Below are 27,219 nucleotides of genomic sequence, written 5' to 3' on the forward strand. Positions count from 1 at the left end.
TCCTGGCCTCTAAGACCTGGCTCTCAAAGATCATCCCACCCAGAAGCCCTTTGATATATCTGGTCTCCCCCATCTCCCTGACAACTGTGGAGGGTAATCTCCAAATCCTGATGGTTTCCTGGGAATTGAAAGCACAGGAGCTCCGTCACGTGGCCCTGCAGGAGGGGGTGGCATGAGACTCTGGGGGGAGGGGTTGTGAGGAAGGTGATACTGCTGCCCCCTCATCCCCAATTCTTTGGGCCCCTCACATGCAGTTTTTCTTTGGTTTGTACCTAATTGAGCACACAGAACCTCCAAACCCAAGACCATCTTCCCCACCATCTGAGGGGGTCAGCTCTCCATCTTCCCAGCAGAGCACTTCCCTCGTCCGGAGGCTCCTTCCTTGAGAGGGGGACAGAAGGCAGGGTCTCCATGGAAGCATGGCACCTCAGCAACAAGCTCCTGCCCTGAAATGACAGCAGCCCTACGCCAGCCAGGCCCGCCCCCAGCCCAAAACCCTGCCACACGTGGAAAGGGGCACTGGTGACCGTTCCACCAGAGATGTGAGCCTTTGGGTGGCTTCTCCCTTGGAGCGTGCGGCTCCCAGGCCCGCTCTGTGGGGCAGTGCCGGAGAGGCATCTCGGATGGACTGGGAGCCAGGGCAGGGGCTCTGCTCCTTGGGCGTGTCTCGGTGGTTCCCGTTTGTAAAGTAGGACCGAGGGCCACTCATGGAGTTTTGGTCATGGTTAGATGGCCAACAAGCTTTGTAAAGCACCCAGGCTGAGGCGGGGTGTAGGGTCGCGAACCCACACCCGAGCCCCGCCATCCGGGACGAGTGAGAGGTTACTGGTGGATGTGGCTTCTCCCGGGCCACATGAGGGTGAGGGTGGGGACAGGATGGCTTTTCTCTGGGGTCCTGGGGAACCCCTGTGTCCACAACTGGCTTCCTCGAGCCTCTCTCTGGGTCCTGGGAGTCCTGAGAGTGCCCATCCCCACGCAGGGTGGTATCCTCATGAACCTCACTCTCTGTGGACCCTCTGGGATCTGGGGATGGGAGTGTGCACCCCAAGGGCTCCTCCCCAGCTGCCCCCACAAAGCACTTCCCCAAGAGGCCCCAAGAGAATCCCCCGCCTTGTCCCAGGGGCCAGGCCTTCTCAACCTTGGGGCTGAGGCCACAGTGACAACCAACTGCGCCAGGTCTTGCTTGTTCAGTGAGTTTATTGGTCCTTAGCATGACGTCTCAGTTACCAAGGTAAATTCACATACACGACTGCAGGTAAAAACATGTAAAATAATATAAAAATAAATTGAAGGCTACTTTTATATATTTACTGAATTAAGTAGTGTAATAAATACTATAAGCAAAAAGCTTCAATCACACAATTCAGTTTCACTGAAGTTACAGTAGTGTCTGTAAATATGAGTTTTAAAATTTAAGTTACAAATATTAAAGCACTGAAAAACTAGTATAAAAGTGAATTTTGGCACGTAAGTGAGCTCTTCTGTCATTAGTATTCGACAACCTGGGACAATGAGGAAGCCTTTTCTCACCTACTTTTTGAGGTACAACTATCCAACGAGGCCAGCAACACGCTGGAATACTTAATAGTTTACAATCTTTGAGTTAACTTTTCCCTTTTGAGAAGCCCAAAGAGCAACCCAGAGCTTATTACTGTGCAAAAATTCTCCAAAATCCTAATAGAATTTAGGAGGGAACTTTTTCTTGTGACCTGCGGGGCACGTGTCTTGGCCTCAGGTCAGAGAGCCCCCAGGGCTCGGACAGGGCCAACTGGACTCCTGGCCAGCAGCCCCTTCCTAGGGTGATCCCTTTTCTCCAATTTCTGCCTCCTTCCAATCAAAAAAAGGAAAAATCCCACATCAAAACGTAAAATAACCTATAACTTCAGCGACTTCAACATTATCACACTCACTCTGGGTGGTATAAAACTGAAGCTGCTAATAGGAAAGTTGGCAAAAAGCATGTAAGCCCCTGGAGGACTTCTGCCTGCCCCTAAGAAACCTACTACTTCTGATGTCCCCGCTGGGTTCCTGGCATCCACTCCCGAGGCCAAAATCTACAACACAGTGTCATGGCCCTTCCTCCGGAGAAAGCCTAAGACCCTGTCTCTCTGCCTGGAGCAATCAAGTGGATATTCAACTTCACAGTCAGAACCCAGAGTCGCCTGGCAGGTTCCGGAAGGGGCGGTGTGGGGGAGGAGGCATCCCCCTGCCTCAGTCCTCGAAGAGCTCACACAGCTAGTGTGCCTCTTTGCCAGGGCACAGTGAGTGTGCCGCAAGGAATGCCCTTTCGCCAGTGTGCCCCTTCACACCCCCTAGCAGGCTGAGGAGTGTCAACAGAGGCCTCAGCCAGTTCTGCCTTTTTGGCTTTGGAACTTCTTAACGTTTTGACTTTTTTCAATCACAGTTTCATATTCAAGTTGAGGTAATCACAGTTTTCCCTCTGACAGCAGAGGGATTGGGACAGTGGGGCGAGTTGGTGAGAGAGCATTTCTGTGGACAATGGTCAGAAACCAAGACCACCACGTAGTACTACAGCCCCACGCAGTGGGAAGACCCGCTTTTATGGGCGGGCTCCGAGCCCTCTTTAAAAACTCTTTTGTGCAGCAGCCAGGAAATGGCTCGAGCTCCTCAATCTAGAGCTTTCATTTATAAATTCACAGCAACCCACCTGGAGTAAATGGCCTATGGTTCCCCCACCCTGCCCACCCACCCCACCTCTCCCTTTTCTAAGGCTGCTCAAGTTTGAGTTTTTAAAAAGAGCTCGGTAGAGCTAAAAGAAGCTACAGTAACTCATTGCTTATTTCATCAATTGCACTTAAGATCTATGTTATTGATTCTGAAGCAGAGGCAGGTCCATTGTGGACCCCAGCCTCTGGCCAACCAGAAGTGAGGTGCTCCCTGACTTGGGCTCCACATCTGGGCCCTTGTCACCACCAGCTTTGGGAGCTGGGACTGGAGCACACAGGCCTTTTCAGAAGGCTTTCTTCATGCAAGAGTTCTTATTCAGTGGTATTTGGAGTTTTGTTCATTTGGCTTCAGATTATTTTTTTTCTAATACAAGTACATTTTACTGACAAGCCTTTGCTTTGCTACTTGCATGGAGGCCTCTGAGTGATCAGGCACACAGACCACATGTGCTCCATCCTTTCTCTGTCTCTCCTCTGGGCCAGGGGCCTTTATCAAAAACCCCTATACATTACTGGAAACTTTGCTGGTTTCGTCTATGTGCTTCTTCCTAAGGCATGCAAAAAAAAAAAAAAAAGTGAAATTCAGAAAGCATTTACAATCTAGGCAGCTGAGGCGCTGAAGTCCTAAAAGACATCACCCAAACATCAGTGCCTGTGACCGCCCCCCTCCCACATACTAATTCTGGAAGTTAGGCATGGGATGCATTTGTAATACCCCTCTGCTTTGTGGTCCAGCTGAAAACAAAGCCACCGGAAGAAATTCTAAATTGGATATTGGAACTCTTTGAAACTCCTGGTCCTCAGGAACCAAGCAAGTCCAGGGCCAGCAACAATGCTTGGGGACATAAGTTTCCTGAAGTTTGTGGCTGAAAACCAGGCCTTCCCTGGCATGGCCGAGGAGAGGGCTAGGTCTGGAGAGTGAGCCCCCTTCGGGGATGCCCCATAAATGATCATAGCTCTGGGGCTAAGACAAAGCAGTTGCATGCAGGATGCTCTCCTCAAAAGTGAGGCAAAGCATCAGCAGGGAGGCTGAAGCAGCAGGTTTGCTCTTGCCCCCGAATGAGGCAAAGTAGAGGCATACCATGAGGGGAGCTGAGCACCAACCTCCAGGGAAACTGCTTGTGAATTCAAAAGCCACATGCTTCTGGAAAGCAACATGCCTTTCCCCTCAGTTTAGTCTGTAAGGGACATCCCCTTATCTTAGAACAGACTGTTGACCTCAGCCCAAGCCGCTGGCTCAGTGGGCTGAGCTTGAGCAGAGCTTGGGCTGCTCCCCCCAGGACTGGGCCCAGGGCCAACAGGGCCAGCTCCTTCAATGCAAGTGGCCTAAACAGAAAGGCAGGCACTCCACTGGGGACAGGCTCTCCTGGGGCAGTGTGTGAGGCCTGTGGTGGCTTGGCCCCCAGGCACGGCCACAGTTTGGGCAGCCAGGGTTCCTTCTGCATCCCAACAGCTCCTTTGTGTAACCCAAATGCTTCTCCCCACTGTCACAGTGTCTCAGCAGCCCATAGGAGATACTGTTACCAAAGACCCAGAGGTTTTGCACTGCCAGCCCCACACACAGGGCAGGGCAGTCCCTATCGGCTCTTGCTCCATGAGTACCCCCCTCCCCCCCATCAGTGGTGCAGGTGATGCTCTTCAGCGCTGTATAGAGAATAAAGACAACATGCACTCAAGCCAGCACACAAAGGCCAAGGAGAACAAAGACAGCCCCTTTAGGAGGGGCCTCTGGGAGAGCTGAGGTTAAGTAACCCCATTTCTAAACATCCACCTCCAGGGTGGACGTTCTGCAGGATGCACGGCACAGCCTTCCCCTAGGGCCTCTGCTCAAAGAGGTCGTGATACTCCTGCTGCTCCAGCTCCCGGTTATACTTCTCGATTTCCCGGTTGGCTTCTTCCACGTAGTCATTCATGAACTGGTCCATGACTGGCATTTCATTAAGGAAGAGAGCCCTGATACTGGAGGATAAGGGAGCCTGTCCCAGCTCAGAGGGATCTGTGGGCAGGTGAGGTGGGGGACACTGACGTAATGAGCGTCCAGCTCACACAAAGGGTACGTGACTCTTTTATATTGGCAGCACCACAGCTACAGAGAAGGGACTGGGGTTGGCACAGTCCTAGAGCTGAGCCCTTCGGCTTTCATGAGGACTCCTGCCTGCCTTCTCACAGATTAACTACTGTAATCACGTCTAGTCTCCAACTTGTAAATTAGGACCCCTGATGACCACAGAAGTCAGGATGTCACCACAGTTACATTTAAACTACAACCCACAGTTGCATCAGCAATCACTGAATGAAGGCGAAATTAATTTTAATGATGTTAAAAGGCCACAATGAAAAGTCTGCCTCTGTGGCTTGCTGTGTGTTCCCAGAACCCAGCTTGCTCTGGGGGCTTGGCTGTGTTGGCTCTAACAGACACCCTCTTTACAATCAGGCTTTCACATGCCCCCAAAGTTACTGCCCCTGATTCTAAGGATACGTGGGTGAAAATCAGTCTTGTCACCAAAGAAGTTGACAAACTGGGTGCCATTGTAAAAGTAGCCTGCAGGCAGGGGGTCCAGGTGGCGTTTCACCTGTAGGAAATAAGAGTCCTGTTAAAATTATTTGACCACTTTGTATCATTTCTTATTCATTAGAAACAAATAAACATGCCTATTTCCCTAGCAAGAGAGCCTACTCTGCCCCATGGAAGGCTAGACATGTCAGGGAATTAACACTTCCCCTGAGTAGTCCTCAAATAGTGACTGATGAAGGTTCCCCAGCTCTCAAGGAGGGACTCTAGGAGCCCCTCATGGGATTAAACTCCATTTGTCCTCAGTGGCACTGGTTTGATAACACAGTCTTTTTAGCTGTCTCCCCCCCCCCTTTTTTTTTTTAGTTTTATTTACTTATTTTGAAAGAGAATGTGAGTAGGGGATGGGCAGAGAGAAAATCCCAAGCAGGCCCCAGATGGTCAGTGTGGATGGAGCCTGATGCAGGGCTCGAACTCATGAACCATGAGTTCATGACCTGAGCCGAAACCAAGAGTCAGATGCTTAACCAACTAAGCCACCCAGGCACCCCTAGCTGTTTCCCCTTCTTTCTCCCCCTTACTTTCCTACTGCTAGTGACTCCTAAGAAGCACTTCCAGAATAAGCTACCTGCACTCAAATCCATGTTCAAGGTCTGCTTTTGGGGGAACAAATACTATAAGGACTGCCTTCTGGGTGTCTTCTTCAGAAGCACCGAGGGTTGCCAAGAACATGGGCTGGAAATGAACGGGCCTCTTCAAGTCCAAAGCAAGGGCTCCTGAGGTCCCAGATTCTCTCCCACCCACTCATTACAGGGAACAGCGACACAGCCTGTTATGGGGCCTGGATTCTGTGTCCCTTTTAGCCTTTGTCCCCAAGCCCCTCCTCAGTGGAGGTGGGAACTGGGGCACAGGCTGGGGGTCAGCTTACAGGTTGGGGGGGTTCATCAAAGAGCCTCTCGTGCTGGTCCCAGGATTCCGCCATCTGCCTATCAGTAGCTTCTGGATCTAGACAGTTTTTTCTGGGCCCTTGTTACTTTAACTGTGGTTTATCTAGCATGGAGGGATGGGAGGAGAAAAGGACTTCTGTGGCAGATTCAACAGTGTGACAAAACAGGGCTCCCTGTCATCCCTTTCTCCTACAGGCACTGCTTCTCAGTCTCATGCCCAGGTCACATCAGAGGTCACCTGGTACCCTCTTCCTCTTTCAGGCTACAAGGCTGGATGGGCTGAGGTTTCTCTGTGCCCAGCTTCCCTCTGTGGTCTGAGAGAAGCACAACATCCAGCATGCCCTACAAATAGGCTCCTCACTCAGGGAGTCCGAAAGGATGGAGCTGTGCCAGCCCAGAAGGATACCCTTGGGCTCTTAGGGGACTCACATGGATGTTCCTGATCTCCTGCTGGGTCAGCATCCCCCTGGTCTTCAGGGCTTTCCTCTGTGGCTTCTGTGCAGAGATGAAGGAAGGAAGGGAGGGGTCAGGTCTCCAAAGAGCTGATAGAGTACATGGCGGGTGAGGGCTCTGGGAGCTAGTTACGGGACTAAGATCCCAGCAGCAGGGAAAGCACAAGCACGGTCATGGCCTGGACACAATATCCTGCCTGTGTGCTCAAGGAGACCACCCTCCCAACATAGAACCCTGTATGCCAGGGGAAGCAAGCAGCAGAGGAAACACTGGTGCTTTTTGCAAATAGGCACGTTCCTGTCTGTGCAGATCCTCAACTCTAAGCCCAACCAGTGACAGATATGCAGACAAAGGGACAACATGAAGTCCCCTAGTCAAGCACCAGTTTATATGAGAAAGACACAGCCCACAGGCAGCCATTCCTCAGTATAAAAGACAGGTTCCAACTAAGCATCTGCAAAGGAGCCAGAACCCAGCCAACTCTATTTCCAGGGTTCTAACTCAGGCTAAAACCCTGAGGCTGTGCTAAGAGGCCTAGTACCCAAAGCTTGCATCATATTAGAGGATTTTAACTGGGTTTCATCTGGGTTTTATTTTTCTTTGCAGTACTGGGCTAAAGATGCTTGTGTGCCTCTACAGGCAAGCATCCTCTTCCCTTGCACCTGTTTCCAGGGCCCTGGGCTCACTGCTATCAGTGCTTGAAGTCTTGGTTTGCAAATAGCTACAAGCATATCTTTGTCGTTTCTCTTTTCTAGAGAGAGAACCAAATTTAAAAGGATTCTGGGCTTAGAACACAGGACAGCCTTTGAATTAGGTTCAGCTAAGAAAAGACATTTTGAGTTTGAGTTTAGACTGCCAGGCTGATCCAGGATCCACATGGAATGGCCAGGTTTCACCCAAGACCTAGTTAAGCCACCTAATAACTGAGGTTTGCCTTGGCAGTAGAATTAGAAATGGCTGTAAGACCAGGTCTGCCTTGAGGCTGCCCTGGGTGGCTTCCTCCCAGTCACAAAGCATCCCTGAAAGTGCTGGCTGAGCCTGTGAAGGGCGGACCGGGAGGGAGGTCATGAAGGGGCTTCTACCCCACAGCCAGGAGCAGCTCCGAGGTGTGCTGCTCACATCTGTGCCCGGTGTGTCTGGGCTTTGGAAACCACCTGCTTAGCTGACTGCCGCAGCCAGTCCTTGATGCTTTCTTCCTTCAGGGAGCAGCCAATGAACACGAGGTAGCTCTCCTGCTGTCCGTTGCTGTCCTGAGGTGTGCTTCGGGAATCGGGTGGTGGCGAGGGTCCTTCTAAAACTGGGACAATGCTCAAGGAATTGGCCGGAGTGTTGTGGCAGACTTCCATGGTCCTCTCAGAGTCTGCAGGGAGAACACACGTAGGCCCTGAGCCCCAAAAAGATAAAGCTACACTAAGATTGTAACATGCAGATGGTTGGGGACAGATTCCTGTGACACGCAGGAGGGAGAACTGATTGGTGGCAAGCTAGAAAGCATGAAATAAGAGAGGGAGGAGCAATGTCAGTTTCTGGCTTGGCTGATTTGGTAATCAGGTAGAAACCACTAACCCAGAAAGGGAATACAAGAGAGCCCTTTTGGTCTCAGCAGAGCCCTGAGAAGCCAAGGGAAGAGGGTGTGTCAACCAACACACAAGTGCGGCAGGAAGGTCACATGATAGGAACAGGAAAGATTGGGTTTTCAGACCAAGAAGCTGGGGGCTAGTAGTGGTGACCCAAGAAAATGGCAAGGTCCCCCTAAAAAGCAGGATGAAAAAAGGGATCCAGAACACAGAGAGGTTAACCTTGAATAACAAAAAGGTCAAGAGAAGGTCTAAATAAAGAAGAAAACAAGGTGAGAGGAAAGGTGGAGGCATTATGACCTCTGAAGCAGGTCTGTTGGAGCCTGAGGGAAGTGGGCTTGAGTAAGGGGCCAAAGTTTCAGATTCAATAACATAAATTAGGCCAAAAGTATGGGTTCAGGACCTTGAGAGATTCTTTTATATAGGTGATGTCATCTAATTCTCCCATCCAAACCCAGATGGTCCCATGCTTACAACTCTCAGTGGCTCCTTACGGGAGACACTGATTGTTGCCTGTCCAGCCTCCCCCTTTCGCCAATACCAATTCCCCATGGGTGATGGGTCCTGGAAGGCACAGCAACTCAATCCTGGCCAATGAGAGAAGTCTGCTGAGGAACTGGCAGGAGATGCCTCAGTAGAAGCTGTGTGTATTGATAAAGCCACCCACAGGAAGAGCCTCTCTTATCAGCTGGATGTTGTGTCTGGGTGTGACACCTAGACCTGCAACAACGAGGGGTGGGGACCTGACACACTAAGACTGGAAGGACCCACGTTACCTGTGTCCTCTGTGGCCTTGCTATGCTGCTTGACCTCTCGACTTCTCATTATGTAGCTAACACCTGCTAGTTGAGTTGGTGTTTGCTGTTGTGACAGCTACAAACACCCTAACAGACAGTCCCACTAGGTCCCTGCCACAGTGAACCTTTTTTGGTTCCTGAAATGTGCCTTTTTTGCTTGGTTCCAAAGCACATGCTATGCCTTTTCCCTGGAATATTCTCCCCTTTCTCAATGTTGAGTTGACTAACTAACCACCTCCAGCCAGGATGGACAGACTTCAGGTCATGAGGGCTCCAGAGGTCTATGGCTGATAAACAGTACTAGTGGACAGAAGGGAGAAGGAAGGCTAAAGGCTTGAAGACTTTGGCAGAAACGGATGTGGAGCTGGAGAGCTCGGCACTGGGGCAACTCCTGGTGACAGGTCTAGGAGGCCACGGATGGCTTGAAAGGGGTGTGTGAGTCTCTGGAACAAGGAAGTCAAAGAGCTGTGAGGAGAGGCTCTGGGCAGGACATCTGGGGGAAGAGAGAACACATCTTCCACTGTGGAGCAGCACCTGCAGCAAGGTGGGGGAACTAGAAGAGCTACTGGTGTCAGGCCCACATGGGAGGGTTTTCCAGAGTCTGAGAGGCATCTGTGCTCTGCAGAGCATCAGTAGAAACTATGAACCCACATCATGGGATGTAAGCATTCCATAGTGCAGGACTCCCAAATCCAACTCCCCAGTTACCTGAAAACTTCACTTTGCCCAGGATGTGGTAGATGTTTCCAGAGAAAGGACTTGGCTTGATGGAAGACTGAATTGCTGGTGGAAGAACAGGACAGGGCTGTCACCCACCCTGGGGCAGAGGCCAAGTTCAGGGCACACAGCTGGGAGAGAGTTAGGGTCTGGGAAGGATCCCCACTTGAGGGACCAGGGCTCTTAAGTCCTCCCTCCACCACACCCTCCCCAGTGGCTCTGCCACTCTTCCCAGGGTGGGGGTACTCCTGGGTCCTCAAATCCCTCTGTTTTCAGACCCCAATAGTGAGGAGACATGACAACACACATAATACTAAAATGGTGCCAGGAAGCAGGGACAACTCTGGGTATTCTTTTATTAGGGTCTGGGACATGTCCTAACCAAGGCTTACCTTTACACTTGGCCACAAAACGAGTCTTCTCCAAAGGACGACCAAACCATACGCAGATCTGAACCATTAGTGGAAAGACTGATCCAGCATCAAATTTACCTTCATACCTTAAAAGGTTTAAAAAATTTTAAGTACGAGTAATTGGGGCTTTGAGTGTTATTATATGCTACTCTGGGATGAACTACTTTGAGTTCCTTCTTACTTATGTGCCATTTTATGTATAAAACACTTGTTTTAAATATGTGTATGTCTTTTTCATCTTGGGATTGGGAAGCATGTTACCCCATTAGAGCAGGGAGGTCTCACCTCTACAGACAAGCAGTTCCCTGAAGCCCAAGACCCCATCTACCTTTGAAGCCTACCAGTATGCCACCTGAGATTGGGGGTCCTCCCTGGCACTCCTGGAGCTCTTCCTCAGGGCCTTAACTGTACCCCACCCTTGTTGAGGGCAACTTAACAGACTGTACATTTGGATGTGTATACTCCCCAGAAGGAACTAAAGGGCTGGGGCATCTCTGCTCTATTTTCTCAGTTTTGAATTCAGCAGACATAATGCCAACCACAAACTCATTAAAAACATGCCATATTCAAGCGTGCCTGGCTGACTCAGTCAGTGGAGCATGTGACTCTTGATCTCAGGGTTGTGAGTTCAAGCCCCACACTGGGTGTAGAGATTGCTTAAAAATTGAAAAAAATCTTAAAAAAAAAACAACAACAAACTAAAAGAACATGCCACATTCAGAGCACTTAAAAAGTTTTAAGTTTTTGTTATGGAAAATTTAAAACACATGCAAAGACATTGCAATAAACCCCCATTACCCAGCTTCCAAAGTTATGGAATTGTCATTCCTTCTGCTGAAGGAATTCCTTGAGATGGATCCCCATGATGGAATCAATGCAGTAAAGGGTGTAACCATCTCCTGGGTTATAATTTATACCACTCCCAGTAGCACATGAGTGTTTCAGTTTCACAGGGCCCCCAGCAATGATTCTTACAGATATTTTTGGTTAAATGTAATAGATGTCAATCAAAACAACAGTGAGGCATCATTTTACATTTCTGAATATTACTAAAACGGAATTCTGTTACCACGGCTGTCACTAATACTTGCTGTAAAGTGAACTGTCCACATCTACATGGACTAGGTTACTTTTCAATATCAAAATAAACTTCTCAAATATTATATTAACTCTTTGCCACATATGATGCAAACATCTTCTTCCAATCTATTATATTTTATTAGTTTCCTTTGCTCTAAAATAGCACTACAGGGGCACCTGGGTGGCTCAGTCGGTTAAGCATCTGACTTTGCCTCAGGTCATGATCTCATGGTTCATGAGTTTGAGCCCCGCACTGGGCTCTCTGCTGTCAGCTCAGAGCCCACTCTGGGTCCTCTGTCCACCCCCACCTCTCTGCCCCTTCCCGACTCATGCTATCTCTCTCTCTCTCTCAAAAATAAACATTAAAAATTTTTTAAATAAAATAGCGCTACAGGTTTGAATTTTACATCATATATATTGTTGAAAGTTATCTTACTCTTTGTGCTTTCTTTAAAGTAAGGCAGTGGCATAACATTTTTGTAATACTGACATATTCTTTTTGCCCTCTCCCCATCCAAACAAGTCATGGGAGACCATGGACCTCTCTGGCTTCTTTATTCAGAGCCTGAATCCAGAGTGAAATTGGGAGGGGCTAAGGGAAGAGAACAGGTATCCTCCCAGACTAGAAATAAGCCTAGGAGAGATGTGGGCAGGGTCAATGAGCACAGAGAGGGTTGTGGTAGGGGATGTTGAGAATCTGTACAGCACAGAGCTGAGCATATCCTAGAGCTAAAGCCTACTCCCTCTGAGGTGGTGACCCCGACCCAATGAGGAAGGGGGAAAATATACAGATGTGCAGGAGTCTGATGGCTGCCATCTTGTTAAAAGACTAAATTACCCGATTCCTAGGAAGGGACTCAGAAGGGGAAGGTGCTGAAGGGTGATTTCTGAGGCCCCCTCCATCACTGATTCTCTACAAGGGCTGATCAAGGGAAGGCTTCAGGCTAAAGGTTCACAGAGAGACTTTTTTTTTTTTTAACTTTTTAAATATGATTGTTTATTTTTGAGAGAGAGAGAGAGGCGTAGAGAGGGAGACACAGAATCTGAAGCAGGCTCCATGCTGTTAGCACAGAGCCCGATGTGGGGCTCAAACTCCCAAACCATGAGATCATGACCTGAGCTGAAGTCGGATGCTTAACTGACTGAGCTACCCAGGCGCCCCCACAGAGCATTCTAATGAATCCTTTACACCTGGCTTTTTCCTGGATCACTGTCTGCAGGAAAGTCTGTACCTGGAGCTAGGTTCATGTGAACAATTCCCAGAATGAGTCACCATGGATTAGAGAATGGGTGCTTCCCTAGGCACTAAGTGGAAAAAGCAGGAATTTCAGCACCAGGCCCAGAGATGTGGCAGGAAAAGGGTCAGTAGCTGTAGTCACTGGAGAGGAGGGTTTCACCTCAGATGCTCAGATGCTCCATCTGTTTCTTTTTAGCTAAGATGGAATTGTCTTGTTCAGGCATAAGGAATGATCCACTTACCCACTGTTTACGCAAGTATGTAGCTCAAATCAGAGATTCCTTCTAAGAATATGCCTAAAAGCCTTCAATTTCACACATTGGATTTTTTAAAGTTTATTTATTTTGAGAGAGAGAGAGAGACAGAGAAAGGGAGAGAGAGGGAGAGGGAGAGGGAGAGCAAGAATGAGAGCGTGCAAGCAGGGGAGGGGCAGAGAGAGAGGGAGAGAATCCCAAGCCGGCCCCGTGCTGGCTGTCAGCACAGAGTCCAACACGGGGCTCGAACCCACGAACTGAGATAATGATTTGAGCAGAAACCAAGAGTCAGATCCTCAACTGACTGAGCCACCCAGGTGCTCCTGGACTTGTTGTTTTAACAGCACAGCACAATCATTTTTCTCCTGGTCTAAAAAGATACTGGTGACGCAAGGGGTGGTGTGGAGAATGCAGAGAGGTGTCTGGGGGAAGTGAGTAAGGATAACAAAGATAATCCAAATTAACACGAGAGAATACTTGTGGCCAAGCTTTAGTAATTGTCTTCCCCTGAACCATCACCAGGGCAGAACCCAGTTAACCGTTCTATACAGGGACAAGCACAGCATGATGGTTGCATGTACCGGCTCTGGAGCCGCACAACCTGGGTGTGAAAGCCACAGCCCTTTCGCTTACTGGCTGTATGAATGTGAACACACCTTTAACTCCTTGCTGCCTCACTTACCTTATCCTTAAAATGTGGAAAATAATACAGCCTACCTCACAGGCTTGGCTTGAGGATTCATGCGATAACAGGTAGAGCTCTTAGGGTAGCACTGTCCAACAGAACTTTCTGTGACGATGCAAATATTCTGGATCTGCACAGCCCAATGTGGTAGCTGCTGGCCACAGGTAGCTACTGAGCACTTGAAATGTGGCTTGTATGTCTGAGAGACTGAATTTTACCTTTTATTTAATTTTTATTAATTTACATTTTACTAAATAGCCAAATGTGGCTGGTGGCTACTGTCCTGGAGAGCTTAGAACAATGTGTAGTACACAGTGAGTGCTCAAGTGATGTTGGCCCTAGTGTCACTACAGCGCCCTTGGCACTCTCTTTCCTTCTCCCCTCAGAGGAGAGGTTCATAGGCTGAGAGGCTGCCAAGAGAGAATAAACATCCCTTGGGCCACAACAGCAGGGAACCTACCTGTCAGGAGGGATCCCTTAGAGGACTGTATTCTTAGGAATGACTCTCTCGTGGTAAGGTTGTCACTCCTTGGTTCTGTGCCAGCCACCTCACCCTCACTAGAGGCTAGAGGAGACAAAGGACACCGTGTGCTTGGTGCCCACAGAGCTACTCCCTAAGTCTCAACATCCAGCAAGGCCCCCAAGTTGGAGCCCAACATGTGTAGGGCACTGGGCTCCTGGCACGACCAGCAGCTGTTGGGACATGGCAGGCCATCCCAGCGGCCACTGTCACCCTGGCAGAACACCTGAAATTTCACTTTCTTTTTTTTTTCTGTAAATGTATCATTGTGTTTACAAAGAAACCTTAGCTACTTTTCAATGATGATACTTGCCAGCCAGGGTACATTAAATATCGAGATCGCAGCATCTGAGGACTTGAAAAACTATTTTCTGAGAGAATCAGCTCAATGTCTTCATTCCTTTGAAAATATACGGAAAAACCCACGTTAATTAGGATGATCAATCTTAATCTGCCCATTTTGCTTCCTCCCCTTTGTCTCCACAGACACACAAGCACGTATGCATACATTTATTTCTGTTACTTCACGCCTAAGTCCTTCAGTATACCTCTCCCAAGAACAAGCACATTCTCTTTCAGAAGCACAATACTATTATCACATCCAAGGAATACAATACTGTGGACCAGCAGTACTAGCATCACCTGCAAGCTCATGAGAAACAAAATCCCAGGTCCCACTCCAGACCCGCTGAACCAGAACTCTCATTTTAAGAAGATCCCTAAGAGATCTATATGCAGATTAAAGTTGGAGAAGTACTGATCTAATCCATTTTCAAATTTTCCCTTTTTTGCAGGAGAGGTCTGGGACCTGGGATCTACACCAATCAAAGATTGCTCACTGAATTTACAATCTTTATTTTCCTTTAATCTTGGGGCCCCTGGGTGGCTCAGTCGGTTAGGCGTCTGACTTCGTCTTGATCTCGCAGTCAGTGCGTTCGAGCGCCGCATCAGACTCTGTGCTGACAGCTCAGAGCCTGGAGCCTCCTTCGGATTCTGTGTCTCCCTCTCTCTCTGTCCCTCCCTGCTTGCACTCTGTCTCTCAAAAATAAACATTAAAAAACATTTTATTTTCCTTTAACCTGGAATAATTCTTCTAACTTTGCTGTTGTTGTTTCTCACGGAGTAGACATTTTTGAAGAGTACCTGCCAGCTGTCTTGTGTCCCACAATCTGGATTTACCTGGTTGTTTCCTTATGATTAGAATCCGTTAAATATTTTTGGTCGTATTAATACCTAGGTGATGTTGTGTCCTTCCCAGAGCATCACATGGAGGAAGCATGTGATGTCAATCTGTGCAAATAATGGCCTTGCTAAGTTTAATCATTTAGTTAACGTCAGGTCTACTACATCTCTCACTGTGAAGGCACTTTCCCCTCGCTGTAAGCGGTAAGTAGTCCATGGAGTGATACTTTGACAACAGTTAATATCCTTTTCATCAACAATCTGTCACCCACCCGTTCTTAGTATTCAATGATGATTCTTGCCTAAATCAAGTGCTATAGTAACTGTTATAAAATGGTGACTCGCTAGTTCTAAAAATCCTTATTAGTGTTAAAGGAGATTTACTATCCTGCCCCTCCCATTTTTTTCGTATCACCATGGACTCATTTTACTCCATGTGCTATACTCTGTTATTACATTTGTTTTCTCTTATGCTCCACTTGTCCCAGTGTGGCCAGTGAGAGCTTCTTGAGCTAGCTCCTGCATCCTTTTGGCACATCTCTACTAATCTCTGAGCGTCTCCTTGCTTTTTTTTTTTTAGCACAAAATGTACCAGGTTCACCTTGTACTTTCCTTGCCCTAGACCTATAATCAGCCAATTCCCTAAGGAGTGCTGATAACTTTAATTGGGAACTGGTATATGTAGAAACCAGGACCTAAAGGTAGGGGCATTTATTCTACTGTGGTATTAGTATTTCTGGTCCCTTTCAATGGGAAGAGCTAGAAAATATACATTTTTTAATTGAAATACTGAACTTATATTGACTCCATTCACAGGGTTTCTCTTCCCTTTTCCCACTTCATATTTATTATCTTCCTTATCTAACAAATGATGTTTGAAATCAGGGTTCCAATGTTTATGTTTATTTAAAAATTTTTTAAAAATGTTTATTTGTTTTGGAGAGAGACCGAGTGCGAGCAGGGGAAGGGCAGAGAGATAGGGAGACACAGAATCTGAAGCAGGCTCCAGGCTCTGAGATGTCAGCACAGAGCCTGATGTGGTGCTAGAACCCACAAACCGTGAGATCATGACCTGAGTTGAAGTCGGGATGCTTCACTAGCTGAGTCACCCAGGCACCCCTCCAATGTTTATGTTTAAAAGTTATTTGAATTAATTGTTTTGTGTGTGGTCATTATTACTTTGATATACAAATGGATTCACTTTTTCATTTAGTTTTATCCCTCTTTGTCAACTTAATTTCTGAATATGTAAAATATTTACATTGCTCAAAGTCAAAATTATATAAAAAGTATGTACCTTTTAGTATATCTTTATTGAGCAAATAAATGTGCTTTATGACCAGATGTTTCCTCTTCACACACACACACAGACACACACACAGAGTCATCAATTCTCTATTTTTAGTTTGTAATTTGGACCCAAGTCCATGAAGTAAAAAGCTCATTTCTCTATGTTCTCTATCCCATTTCTTCCACATCTTAATACAAGTAATATTGAGAGTCTTGACTTCATTCTTTAATGGATGAAAATGTGAATCCATCAAGACAAAATCTCTCAAAACAGTACAGGATACTGACACATGGGGTCGTCTTGCTGATTTTTGCACAACACCAAAAGCACTTCTATAAATGCCCAGGTCTTAGATACAGTACAAAGACCCTGTGGGCCATAGCCAGAGTGTGGTGTCTGAGAAAGTGGCTGCTCCTATAGGGTGAAGTGAACTTGGTAAGTTTACCTGGTGACAATCCCATTTTCTGCAAGAATGAAGGCTGCAGTAGGATTGGCAGCCCTGATGAGGGTCTGCAGCTGGACAAGGAGAGGGTGCCTCTGCTCCGTGGTGTGACTGGTGAATACCACATTACTCACCAGGCCTGGGGAATAAAACCAAGAACGGTTCAGGCTTCAGAGTCCTTACTGGGGCTGAGGGCTCACACAAATGTGGGCCCTTGCTCCCTCCCTGATCATCCCTTCTAATAGGGGTCTTATGTAGATGCCCCTGACCCCCCAACACCTGTTCCCCTTTCTGTCATTGCCACTTCTTGAGGTGAATGGCCTCAACCCTGGAACTGCCTTACTTCTTAACTTTCTCTATTTTCTCAATTCTGCTTTCCAGCTGACACCTGGAGCTTCTTTATCGGAGGGCCCATTCCACATCCCTTTTATCCTTAACCTTTTCAGGAAACTGTGCCACACACCTTCACCAGTTCAGACCACAGACATTTACCAAGCACTAACCATACATCGGGCACTAACCGTTAGATTCTCAAAGAGTGCCCAGCCAAGGAGTCACTTACATGCACCTAATTCCAAGATAAGTGCTAACACAGGCATTCACAGTCATACAATAAGAAGAGTGGCACATGTAATGAGGGATTGTGAAGTGGGTCACAATACCTCCCAAACTTCCATAAAAATACAAAAGGAAAATCTATGCTATAGAGAATTTGGAAATCAGGGAAGCTACCTTATCCCACCATACCAATGTAATTATAATACCTCTTCCATACTCATTCCTGTTTTGACATAGTTATGATCATAGCACACACACCATTTCTACTACAAGATCACTTGCATTTTTGTTATTCAACCATTTTCATTCACTTAATATTACTGTGAAAATTTCAAACGTATACAAAAATTTTAATTTGAAATGTTTACTCATTTATTTTTGAGTGAGAGAGCACGTGTACAAGCAGGGGAGGGGCAGAGAGACAGAAAGAGACACAGAATCTGAAGCAGGCTCCAGGCTCTGAGCTGTTAGTACAGAGCCTGATGCGGGGCTAGAACCCACAAACCATGAGATCATGACCTGAGCTGAAGTCGGGACGCTTAACCAACTGAGCCACCCAGGTGCCTCAACATATACAAAAATTTTAGAAGTAGTATAATGGGGGCACCTAGGTGGCTCAGTCAGTTAAGTATCTGACTCTTGGTTTCGGTTCAGGTCATACTCTCATGGTTTATGGGATTGAGCCCTGCTTCAGGCTCTGTGCTGACAGCGTGGAGCCTGTTTGGGATTCTGACTCTCTCTCTCTCTCTCTCTCTCTGCCCTTCCCCTATTCATGCTCTCTCTCAAGATAAATATTAAAATATAATAGTATAATAGTACAACGAACTCCCATGGCCCATCATCTGGCTTTAAGAATTAACAACATATGGGGCGCCTGGGTGGCTCGGTTGGTTAAATGTCCGACTCTTGGTGTTAGCTCAGGTCACTATCTCATGGTTCGTGGGATGGAGTGCCAGTTAGGGCTCCAAGCTGACAGCACAAAGCCTGCTTGGGATTCTTTCTCTCCATCTCTCTCTGCCCCCTCCCCTCTGGCCCATGTGTTCCATCTCTCTCTCTCAAAATAAATAAGTAAACTTAAAAAAGAAAAAAGAATTAACAACACTTGGCTAATTCTTCCATACCATATGCCAGCCTTTCCCCCTTTCCCCCGGATGATTTTGAAGCCAATCTCAGACATCCTATTATTTTATCCAAAAATATTTTAGTATATATATCTCCATAAGATGACCCTTTAAAAAGTTAAAAATTAACAACAAATTCTTCAATATAAAAAATAATATAGTCCATGTTCAAACTTCTCTGCCTCATGAATGTTTTCCTAGAGTTAATTTTTTTGAATCAGGAACCAAAGTCCACACACTATATTTCACGGATACATCTCCTAATTCTCTTTCAGTCTGTAGTGTCTCCTTATTTCCATGTAATGTTGCTTAACATACTAGTAGCTAGATCTCTTTTATAGATTCAATCTTTTTAAATATAAATTATTAAAAGAATTTCTTGTTCTTTTTCCAACTTAAGTTGAATGCTTAATTCATTATTTTAAAAAGTTATGTCTTGGGGCACCTGGGTGGCTTAGTTGGTTAAGTGTCTGATTTTTGATTTTGTCTCAGGTCTTAATTTCATGGTTCCTTAGATTGAGCCCCGAGTCAGGCTCTGTGTTGACAGTGTGGAGCCTGCTTGGGATTCTTTTTCCTTCTCTCTTTCTGCCCCTCCTATGCTCTGCTCTCTCTCTCTCTCTCCCTCAAAATAAATAAATAAACATTTTAAAAAGTTATTTCTTGTTTAGTAATGTCATAACTTAAGGGTACATGCTTTCTTTTGAATTATTTGGCATAGAAATACTCATAACAGGTTGCATAGATGGTATCCTTTATCATGAAAAACTGCCTTTGAAACTTTTCAGCTTTTTGGTTTGAATTTAACTTTGCTGTTAGTGTCACCTCTTTCCTTTTTGTCTATATTTGTCTGTTATGTTTTTTCCCATTCTTTTATCATCATCCTTATTTAGATTTGTATGCTTCTCTTGTATACAGCATCACAGAATTAGGTTTTGTTTTTTGGTTTAATCTGAGATACTTTTCCTTTTAATATATGTTTATCCCATTTGCATTTACTGACACTTTGGTTCTTTCACCTTGGTTATATTGGATCCGTTTAAAAGTCTTTTTTTTTTTTTTTTATCTTTAGCAGTATTATCTCTGCATTCCTTATTTTTTGTTTTCTTCTGATAAGTGGTGGGCTTATAGTCTGTTTTTAGTTCTTACAATGGCTATCCTTACAGCTTTAAAAATTTTTTTGAAGTTTATTTGTTTTGAGAGCGATAGAAAGCAAGGGAGGGGCACATAGAGAGGGAGGGGGAGAGGGGGAGAGGGGGAGGGGGGGAGAGGGGGAGAGAGAGAGAGAGAGAGCGAGAGAGCGAGAGAGCGAGAGAGCGAGTGCGAGAGCGAGAGCGAGAGCGAGAGAGAGAGAATATCCCAAGCAAGCTCCATGCTGTCAGCAAAGAGCCCGAGTTGGGGCTTGAACTCATGAACCAGGAGATCATGACCTGAGCTGAAATCGAGAGTCAGACGCTTAACTGACTGAGACACTTTTTAATAGATCTAAATCACTGTTTCTTATAATGTCCCTTTTACACAATGTCTACTGGCTTTTCTACGTGACTGATGTGGAAGCTGGTAAGTGTTCTTCCCATTTCCACCGTCACTTTCTGGTTGGTTATATTATTTAGTTTCTCCAGTGAATGTTCTTATATCTTTAAAACTAACTATATACTAAGAATTTAACTCTTTATAACTTGATTTTACAGCTCTAAACTTTATTGATCTCCCACTTTGGAAGATACAGACAGAGTTATTTCCTGCTGCCTTGTAATTCTTTGTTAAATATAATTTCATTTTATAAGTCTTCAAGATTTTCAACATTTATATTCTACTTTTTTTGGAAAATTTTTAATTTTATTTATTTTGAGAGACAGAGAGCAAGTGGGGGAGGGGCAGAGAGAGAGGGGGAGAGAGAGAGAATCCCAAGCAGGCTCTGCACTGTCAACGCAGAGCCCAATGCAGGGCTCGAACTCACAAACTGTGAGATCGTGACCTGGTCTGAAACCAGGACTTGGACGCTTAACCAACTGAGCCATCCAGGCGCCCCTATATTCTGTTTTGTAATAGAATTTTCATGGGTATTATCATTAACTCCATATCTAAGGATCAATTCTCATCATCAATCTTGTTTTTTTTAAGTTTATTTATTTTATTTTGAGAGAAAGAGAGCACGAGCAGGGAAAGGGCAGAGAGAGAGAATCCCAAGCAGGCTCTGCACTGTCAGCACAGAGCCCGACATGGGGCTCCATCTCACAAACCGTGAGATCAGGAGCTGAGCTGAGATCAAGAGTCAGATGCCTAACCTTGAATGAGCCACCTAGGCACTCCGAGACTAGCTTTGATAAATGATTAGTTCATAAGCAATTATTTCTAAATTACAGAGATGTCAACTTTCCTATGTAACCTTGTAATTGTGGGATCCTGAATAATGAACACTCAGTATAGAGGACTCTGTACTGATTTAGTTCAGCTGGGTGTTTAGTTCAAAAAAATTAGTTATATTTAGTTTCTGAGGGCAAAACTCAAACAAGGTAAAGAAGGGTTTACAGATAAAATAAATTCCCTTCCTCCCCAGCCACCTAGTTCTCTTCCCTGAAGGCAATCACCATTATCAGATTCTCAGCTCTTCTTCCAGGATGTGCTAAGTATGCACAAGTAAATGTGTGTATGCTTTTCTCCCCCCACAAACAGTGGCATGTTATACTGTTCTGCACCTTGTTTTTTTAAGTTTTTTAACCTTTTAATTTTGGTAAAGCTTACTTCTTCATTAAAATTTTCCCTAGTATTTTCAATCCTTCCCTCATTCCACTCTGCTCCTCCTCTTCTCTAAACTATAAAAGTTCCTTCCTATAAATAACACAGGTGGTGTTTAAAATACAAGACTCATATTCTTATTTATCTTCTTCATATATGTAAAAAGACAGCATGATGTAAAGATTCAAGCATGGGTTTTAGAGCCAGGCAGACCTTGAGTTTGAATGTAGGGTTCCACTAATTGCTAATGAGTGACATCAGGGGCAAACTCCTCTCTCTGAGCCAAATTTCCTCCTCTGTTAGATGGGAACAATAACACATACCTGCAGGTTATCAGTAAATAGTTTTCACAGGGCCTGCAGATAGAAAGAACTCATTAAATGCAACTTATGGCCACCACCACTACCACCATCCTCATTACCAGCGCAGCAACAGCTTAAAATGGGACCTCTATGCGTACACTGAGGGGCTTGGACTAATCCATTTCTCAGACCAACAGGGGTGGCTGTGGCACGTGGGCCTCAGCAATAGCAACCAACAGGAAGGTAGATGAGTGGCCATCACTAGATCAAAGGCAACTTCCAGGATCCTTGGCCCCTGCCTCTAGTCTGTGGCAGAAATAAATTATACTTCCTTCCTCTCACTACTCATACTAATGAGAAAAGTGTTCCAAAATTGCTAAAGACTGAATCTAACCTCACAAATTGTCTGGATGCATTCCATTCATGACTAGGGAGCAGGGATTAGGAGCTTCATGCCAGTGGTCACATGTTAACACGGGGAAAAGGGCACACACGAAGCACAAAGGTTATGTATCATGCCCGGGACCACAGATGCCAGGACTTACAGCTGACCTGCCAAGCACAGAACCTTCTTCTTAAGTGCTTATGTATAGTTTAGGGATCTATCAGTTCCTTGATTCTAAGACACAGGTCCTACTCTTCTCATGTATCTGTTTAGTGCTCAGCTATTAAGTTGACCTTACGCCTCTGCACAGTGCTTGAGGGACCTCTAAGGATTCAAGGGTGAGTTTCCTCAATGGCTTTCCTTAAAATCTAAGTGGTGAGGGCAGCTCTGCCTCCTCTGGTCTCTTGGTGAAAGGCTTCCTGATTCCCCAAATGTGGGCCATGCAGGCACCAGAATCCTCCTCTAGGCCTGGTGAGTGCCAAGTAGCTCCTGGATCCATCATCCACTCTCAATCCTGGCTACTGTTTGTCTAGTGCAGTCTACCACTTTCTTCATTAGGTCACTGCTTATTTTGTGCACTTCCAGGCTGTTTTTACTACAATTCATTTTAACTACTATCTTTCAAAAGAGTTATCTTTCAAAACCAGAAAATCTGATCTTCATCACTTCCCTACTTAAAATATTTCAATGCATTCCAGGGACTGCAAACTTCTTGGCCTGCCTGACCTATCTGCCATGCTGTGCTTCCTCAGTGGCCTGGGTATGCTCTGGTCACCATCAGGCCTTTACTCTTATTGTTCCTTCTGCCTGGAACCATCTGTTCTTTCCTCTTTGTTGGCCCAACTCCTCTTTCAGGCTATAGACAATGTGAATAGCATCTCTTCCAGAAGGTTTCCCTAATCCCCAAGGACTGGGTTGGAGCAGGTGCCAGATACAGATTTGTTGAATAAATGAATGAATGAATCAAGTATAATAAAAGATACATGCAACCTGATCTCCAGGGCACCTGCCTAAGTAGTTAAGTTGTGGGTACCCATGTGTCAGAGTTTTCCTCATTTATAAGTCTGAGCAAATCCCATTCATCAGACAACCATCTGAAAGCTAAGACTTACTGATCGATCTATCTATCTATCTATCTATCTATCTATCTATCTATCTATGGTTTTGGTAGAAAATTCATAAAGTACAAAAGGGTACTCAAACCAAGCTTCTTCCTCCCTCCTCCTCTGGCACCGAGCCCAGAGGCTCATGGCATGCCAGGCCCAGAATGGGGCATAGTGGGGAAGCAAACTGGGTTCTAGAAGGCTCAGCACATTCCGGAGATGACAGACATGGGAGCTGGATCTTGCAAGAGGCCCATGAGATTTCCAGCAGCAGACAAGAATAGCTGTGGTGGATCTTGCAGGGAGGGGCCAGCAAAGGCTGAGTGAAGACCTATAAAGGCCCTAGATTCTGTTTGGTATCTTCTTGGGCAAAAGAAACTGGAGAGTTGGGACTAGTGTAAATGTGCCAACCCAAGTGGCATGTGCCAGGGTCACAAACATAGGCAGGGCCTGTTCAGAAAAAGGCCAGAAAAGACCTCTGACAGATACCTTGCCCAAAGTTCTGTCTGCCTCATGAGTGTCATGTAGATAAACCTTGTGGATTGGGATTTTAGGTCAGGAATTGGACACAGAAAAGGGGCTTTGCTTTATAGGGAAACAAGCAAAAGGATTATCCTCCGCATTCCTTAGGCCAGCTATGCAAACTACCACCTGCCAAGAGGAAATGCCATCTGTGAGGGCAGGTACAGCAGTTATCTGGAGCACAGGGTGAAGAGGCCACTGTGGGCGGTTTCATCTTGTTTGGGCCAGGAGCTTCCTTCTGTTCTGTATCAAGGAGTGGATACCCACATTTGGCCAAGGTATTACCAGTCTGGGCTGTGAGTGAGCGGGCAGCCTGATATGACCACTCCCCAGAATGGAGAAACCCCTCTGAGGTCTGACGGCACTGGTCTGAGCTAAAAGCTTCCAATGGCCCAGAAAAAAAGTTTACTGCTTTTATCTATCTGTAGATACTTCCAAAAGTGGTAGTAAAATGTCTTTGCTTTGCTTTCAAATCAGCATTATAATGAATCTTGTTTGCTGTTTAAGCATTGAGATTATTTCCTAATTCTTGGATTTCTGTAACACGCATTATCTTGGGGCTGCAATATAGTCCTTTTCTTGTTGTAAAACAATCCTTTGTTGTAAAAGCAATCAAACAGGGAACCTGACTCATGCTCAGGAGCAAAGGGAGGCAATATGCTCCCTCAGGACATGAAGTGTTTGTCTACTGGTGGCAGATCCTACCGCCAAGCTAGCCACCAAATCTCTGAGGATAAAAGAAATACTTGCCTTTTATTTCCTCCCTCCCTGGGCAGCCCATGCCCATGGTGAGCCAGGTCAGATCAGTTCATAGGGTCCCTTAGGCCCATATATAAGAGGAAGATAATTACTAAGACACTGTTACTCTACAAGCCCTTCCAAGTTTAGAAAAACAGCATGTATGGCCTCAAGGTCATCTGCCCACATGTGGTCACATCCCTATCTTTACACATGCACAGAGCTTGACACAAGTTGCCTTTGGACTCTGAGTGAGGAAACAGTGTTAAAATGTGTCTACCAAGTGCCAGAGAGAATCTAGTCTGTCTCGGCCTAAAAGGACTTTCCTCCTACAATAGTGGCCCAGGTTCATGGACATTGAAGACACAGCTCCTCCCCAAGGCTCATCTGTGCTTTGTGCGCAAAAAAAGCAGAGGGGCACTGAGGGAGAAAGTACCAACGAGTCAAGGTGCATTAGGGTGGCAGTAATCATGTGGTGGACAGGGGATAATGATAGCCCACACCCTTGGCTTTGGCCATAAGTTACAAACATGTATCTGAGGACCAGACAGTGATCCTTGGTTATCTCCTGGACCTATGTTTTTGCCTATGCTTTCTATTCCCAGGACAGATACTGACAACCTTCCTGATCTTCCAACCTAGAAACTTAGAGGGGTTCATCCTAGATACTTCCTTCTCCAACTCATGCCCCATATCTAGTTTGCCACCAGATTCTACTGATCCAACCTCCATAAAATCTCTTTCATCTGCCTGGAGTGGATACTGTGGGAAGGCCCAGCCACCTCTATTTCCCTCTGCTTCTGGGGTACAGTGCCTGGAAAGCAACAAGGGCCTCTAAAAGCTGGACTTAAGACGCCCTAGTGCAGCAGCCCAATACACACATCCTTCCCTCCAGTGACCTGGCTCCTGGTCAGGCCTGCACTGCACCCAGCTCAGCTGTTTCCCAAGACAATAGCTCTGGTATGCTTGGTTGTCTCCGCTCCCTGTGGACTGGCAATGGGATCAGCAAGGCAAAACTGTGCTGGGGACACTGAGTTATTTCCTTCTATCTGATTTCTACTTGCTGGGCTGGCTCAGGAAGCTCAGACCCCAGGTCTTCTGACAACAATGAGCATTTTATCATCACTACAGGAAATTTAGAGTTTATTCTGGGTCTCCAGGCACCATAGTTAACATGACTAAAAAGTGCTGCTTCCAGGGTTGCCAAATGATAGGACAATGTGAAGTTGAGTGTAACCTACAGGATGGGTGGACTTTTCTAAATGTTATCAAGGAGGTGTGGAAAATTCCAGTGTATGCAGGAGGGGATTAAGGGAGAAGGTCCTACCGGACCATACTATATACTCATGGGACAGGAGAAGTGCATCAAGATCATGTTGATCCAGAGGCTAGGAATACCTGATACCTTTTTAGTCCATTGATATTAGTTGGAAGGCCAGGGAAGGCTTAATAAGGGAGGTGCTCAAGGGAGGTGCTGTTATGGCAACTTATCATCTTAAGAGATAAACTTGGGAAGAAATATGCCTATCAACTATGATAAAAGAAAAAGATGTCAAAATTTCCCTGGACCAATTTTGTTTGTTTTAGACTTAAAATATTTATTTTGAGAAAGAGAGAGAGCGAGCAGGGAAGGGATGGAGAGAGAGAGAGAATCCCAACCAGCCTCCACACTGCCAGTGCAGAGCACTATGTGGGGCTCAAACCCATGAATCATGAGATCATGACCTGAGCCAAAACCAAGAGTCAGAGGTTTAACTGACAGAGCGACCCTGGTGCTCCTGTTCATTTTAGATTTTAGAATGGTAAGAAAGAGCATGAAGAGAGAAGTCTGTTGCATCTAAACACAATTTGAAAGGCATGCAAAAGCAAGAAGTAAAACATATTGCTTACCTTGTGAACACTGGTCAAGACATTTAGGAAAGAGAAATCTATGGAGAGGAAAAAAGAGAAATATTTAAAAACATTAATGTTAGGATTGTCACTGGTTATTTCCCACTAAACTGTGACTATCCAAGCTGACTTATTCAATAAGGCAAGTGGCAGGCAGTACTAAGTACCAAGAATAGCCATGGCTCTGCAAAAGGTTTTCACAGGCAAACCAAGGAACCCCACAGAAAAGCTCTTATGTGGCCAACTCTTGATGGAATGTTGAAGAGGGGATACTGTTGAAGAGGGGATATAGGGCCTGTTCTCTATAGACAATAGGAAACAGAGAAAGAAAATTGATGTTTTTGTTTTTTTTTTTCTTTGAAAGAGACACTGTCCTGATAGTGAAGGGAAATTTCATGGGAAAATGAGAATTACCTTCCCCTGTTTGGGTCTTCAGTGCTAAAGCTGCCACACTTCCCTTCCTGTGCACGCTAGAATCCTGGTTCTCCTTTAACACTATTCTGAGCTCTAATGGTGAATGAATAGCAGGAAACTGACTGGATCACAGATGAAGCAGGTGAAGGTGACTGATTCAAAGTGTGAGCTTGTTAACTACGAGAAAAACCCACTCTGCCAGTGCTTTAAAACTCCTAAAACATCACAGTACCCTTCTCAGGGAAGAGAGCTAACACTAGTGAGAATAGCTGCCTTTTTTCAAAGTTCTTCCTATGGCCTGGGTACCATGCAAGCAGTTCACATGTATGGTCTTGCTCTGTCCTCATGTCTACTCCATGCCTTGGGTACTCACAAGCTGAGAAGAGCAGGTGGGTTTGTAACAGCTGAACAGTCTAAGCACTTTGCCCATGGCCTTAGACAAAGCTAGAAAGTGGGAGGGCTTATGCAGGGTCCCAGGTCTGTTTAGCACCACAGAGCTCCCATGTTTTCTCTCCCTACAAATGAGATGCTTGCTGAATCCATGCTTCTGAATTGTTGTTGGTCTAGGTGGCACGTGGTAATGATGTTCAAAACACCAGGGAGAATTTCTCTCCTGCAATCTCCTTAGTGGTGGCAAGTCTTCATCATTCTATTTG

The 27,219-nt window shown here is 45.9% G+C and overlaps 1 protein-coding gene across 2 annotated transcripts in view; it reads right to left on the bottom strand.

The window, feature by feature from the left end:
• Positions 1-1,179: 1,179 nt before the first annotated feature.
• The window catches only part of DNAAF9 (dynein axonemal assembly factor 9), a 131,329-nt gene continuing 105,289 nt past the window's right edge, over positions 1,180-27,219 (bottom strand). Inside the window, exons 29-37 of one of the 2 annotated variants that reach the window (XM_019462662.2) lie at positions 26,150-26,187; positions 16,798-16,933; positions 14,193-14,279; positions 10,083-10,189; positions 9,682-9,756; positions 7,754-7,959; positions 6,576-6,641; positions 5,167-5,260; positions 1,180-4,614 (exon numbers count right to left, since the gene is read on the bottom strand). In XM_019462662.2, the coding sequence (XP_019318207.1) occupies positions 4,502-4,614; positions 5,167-5,260; positions 6,576-6,641; positions 7,754-7,959; positions 9,682-9,756; positions 10,083-10,189; positions 14,193-14,279; positions 16,798-16,933; positions 26,150-26,187 (922 nt within the window). In that variant the 3' untranslated portion in view covers positions 1,180-4,501. Of the gene's footprint in view, positions 4,615-5,166; positions 5,261-6,575; positions 6,642-7,753; positions 7,960-9,681; positions 9,757-10,082; positions 10,190-12,780; positions 14,280-16,797; positions 16,934-26,149; positions 26,188-27,219 lie in introns of those variants that run through there. The other variant, XM_053890397.1, reaches the window with a different exon arrangement.

This window comes from Panthera pardus, unplaced genomic scaffold (assembly GCF_024362965.1).
Source record: "Panthera pardus isolate Hobbes unplaced genomic scaffold, ASM2436296v1 HiC_scaffold_25, whole genome shotgun sequence".
Taxonomy (NCBI): domain Eukaryota; kingdom Metazoa; phylum Chordata; class Mammalia; order Carnivora; family Felidae; genus Panthera; species Panthera pardus.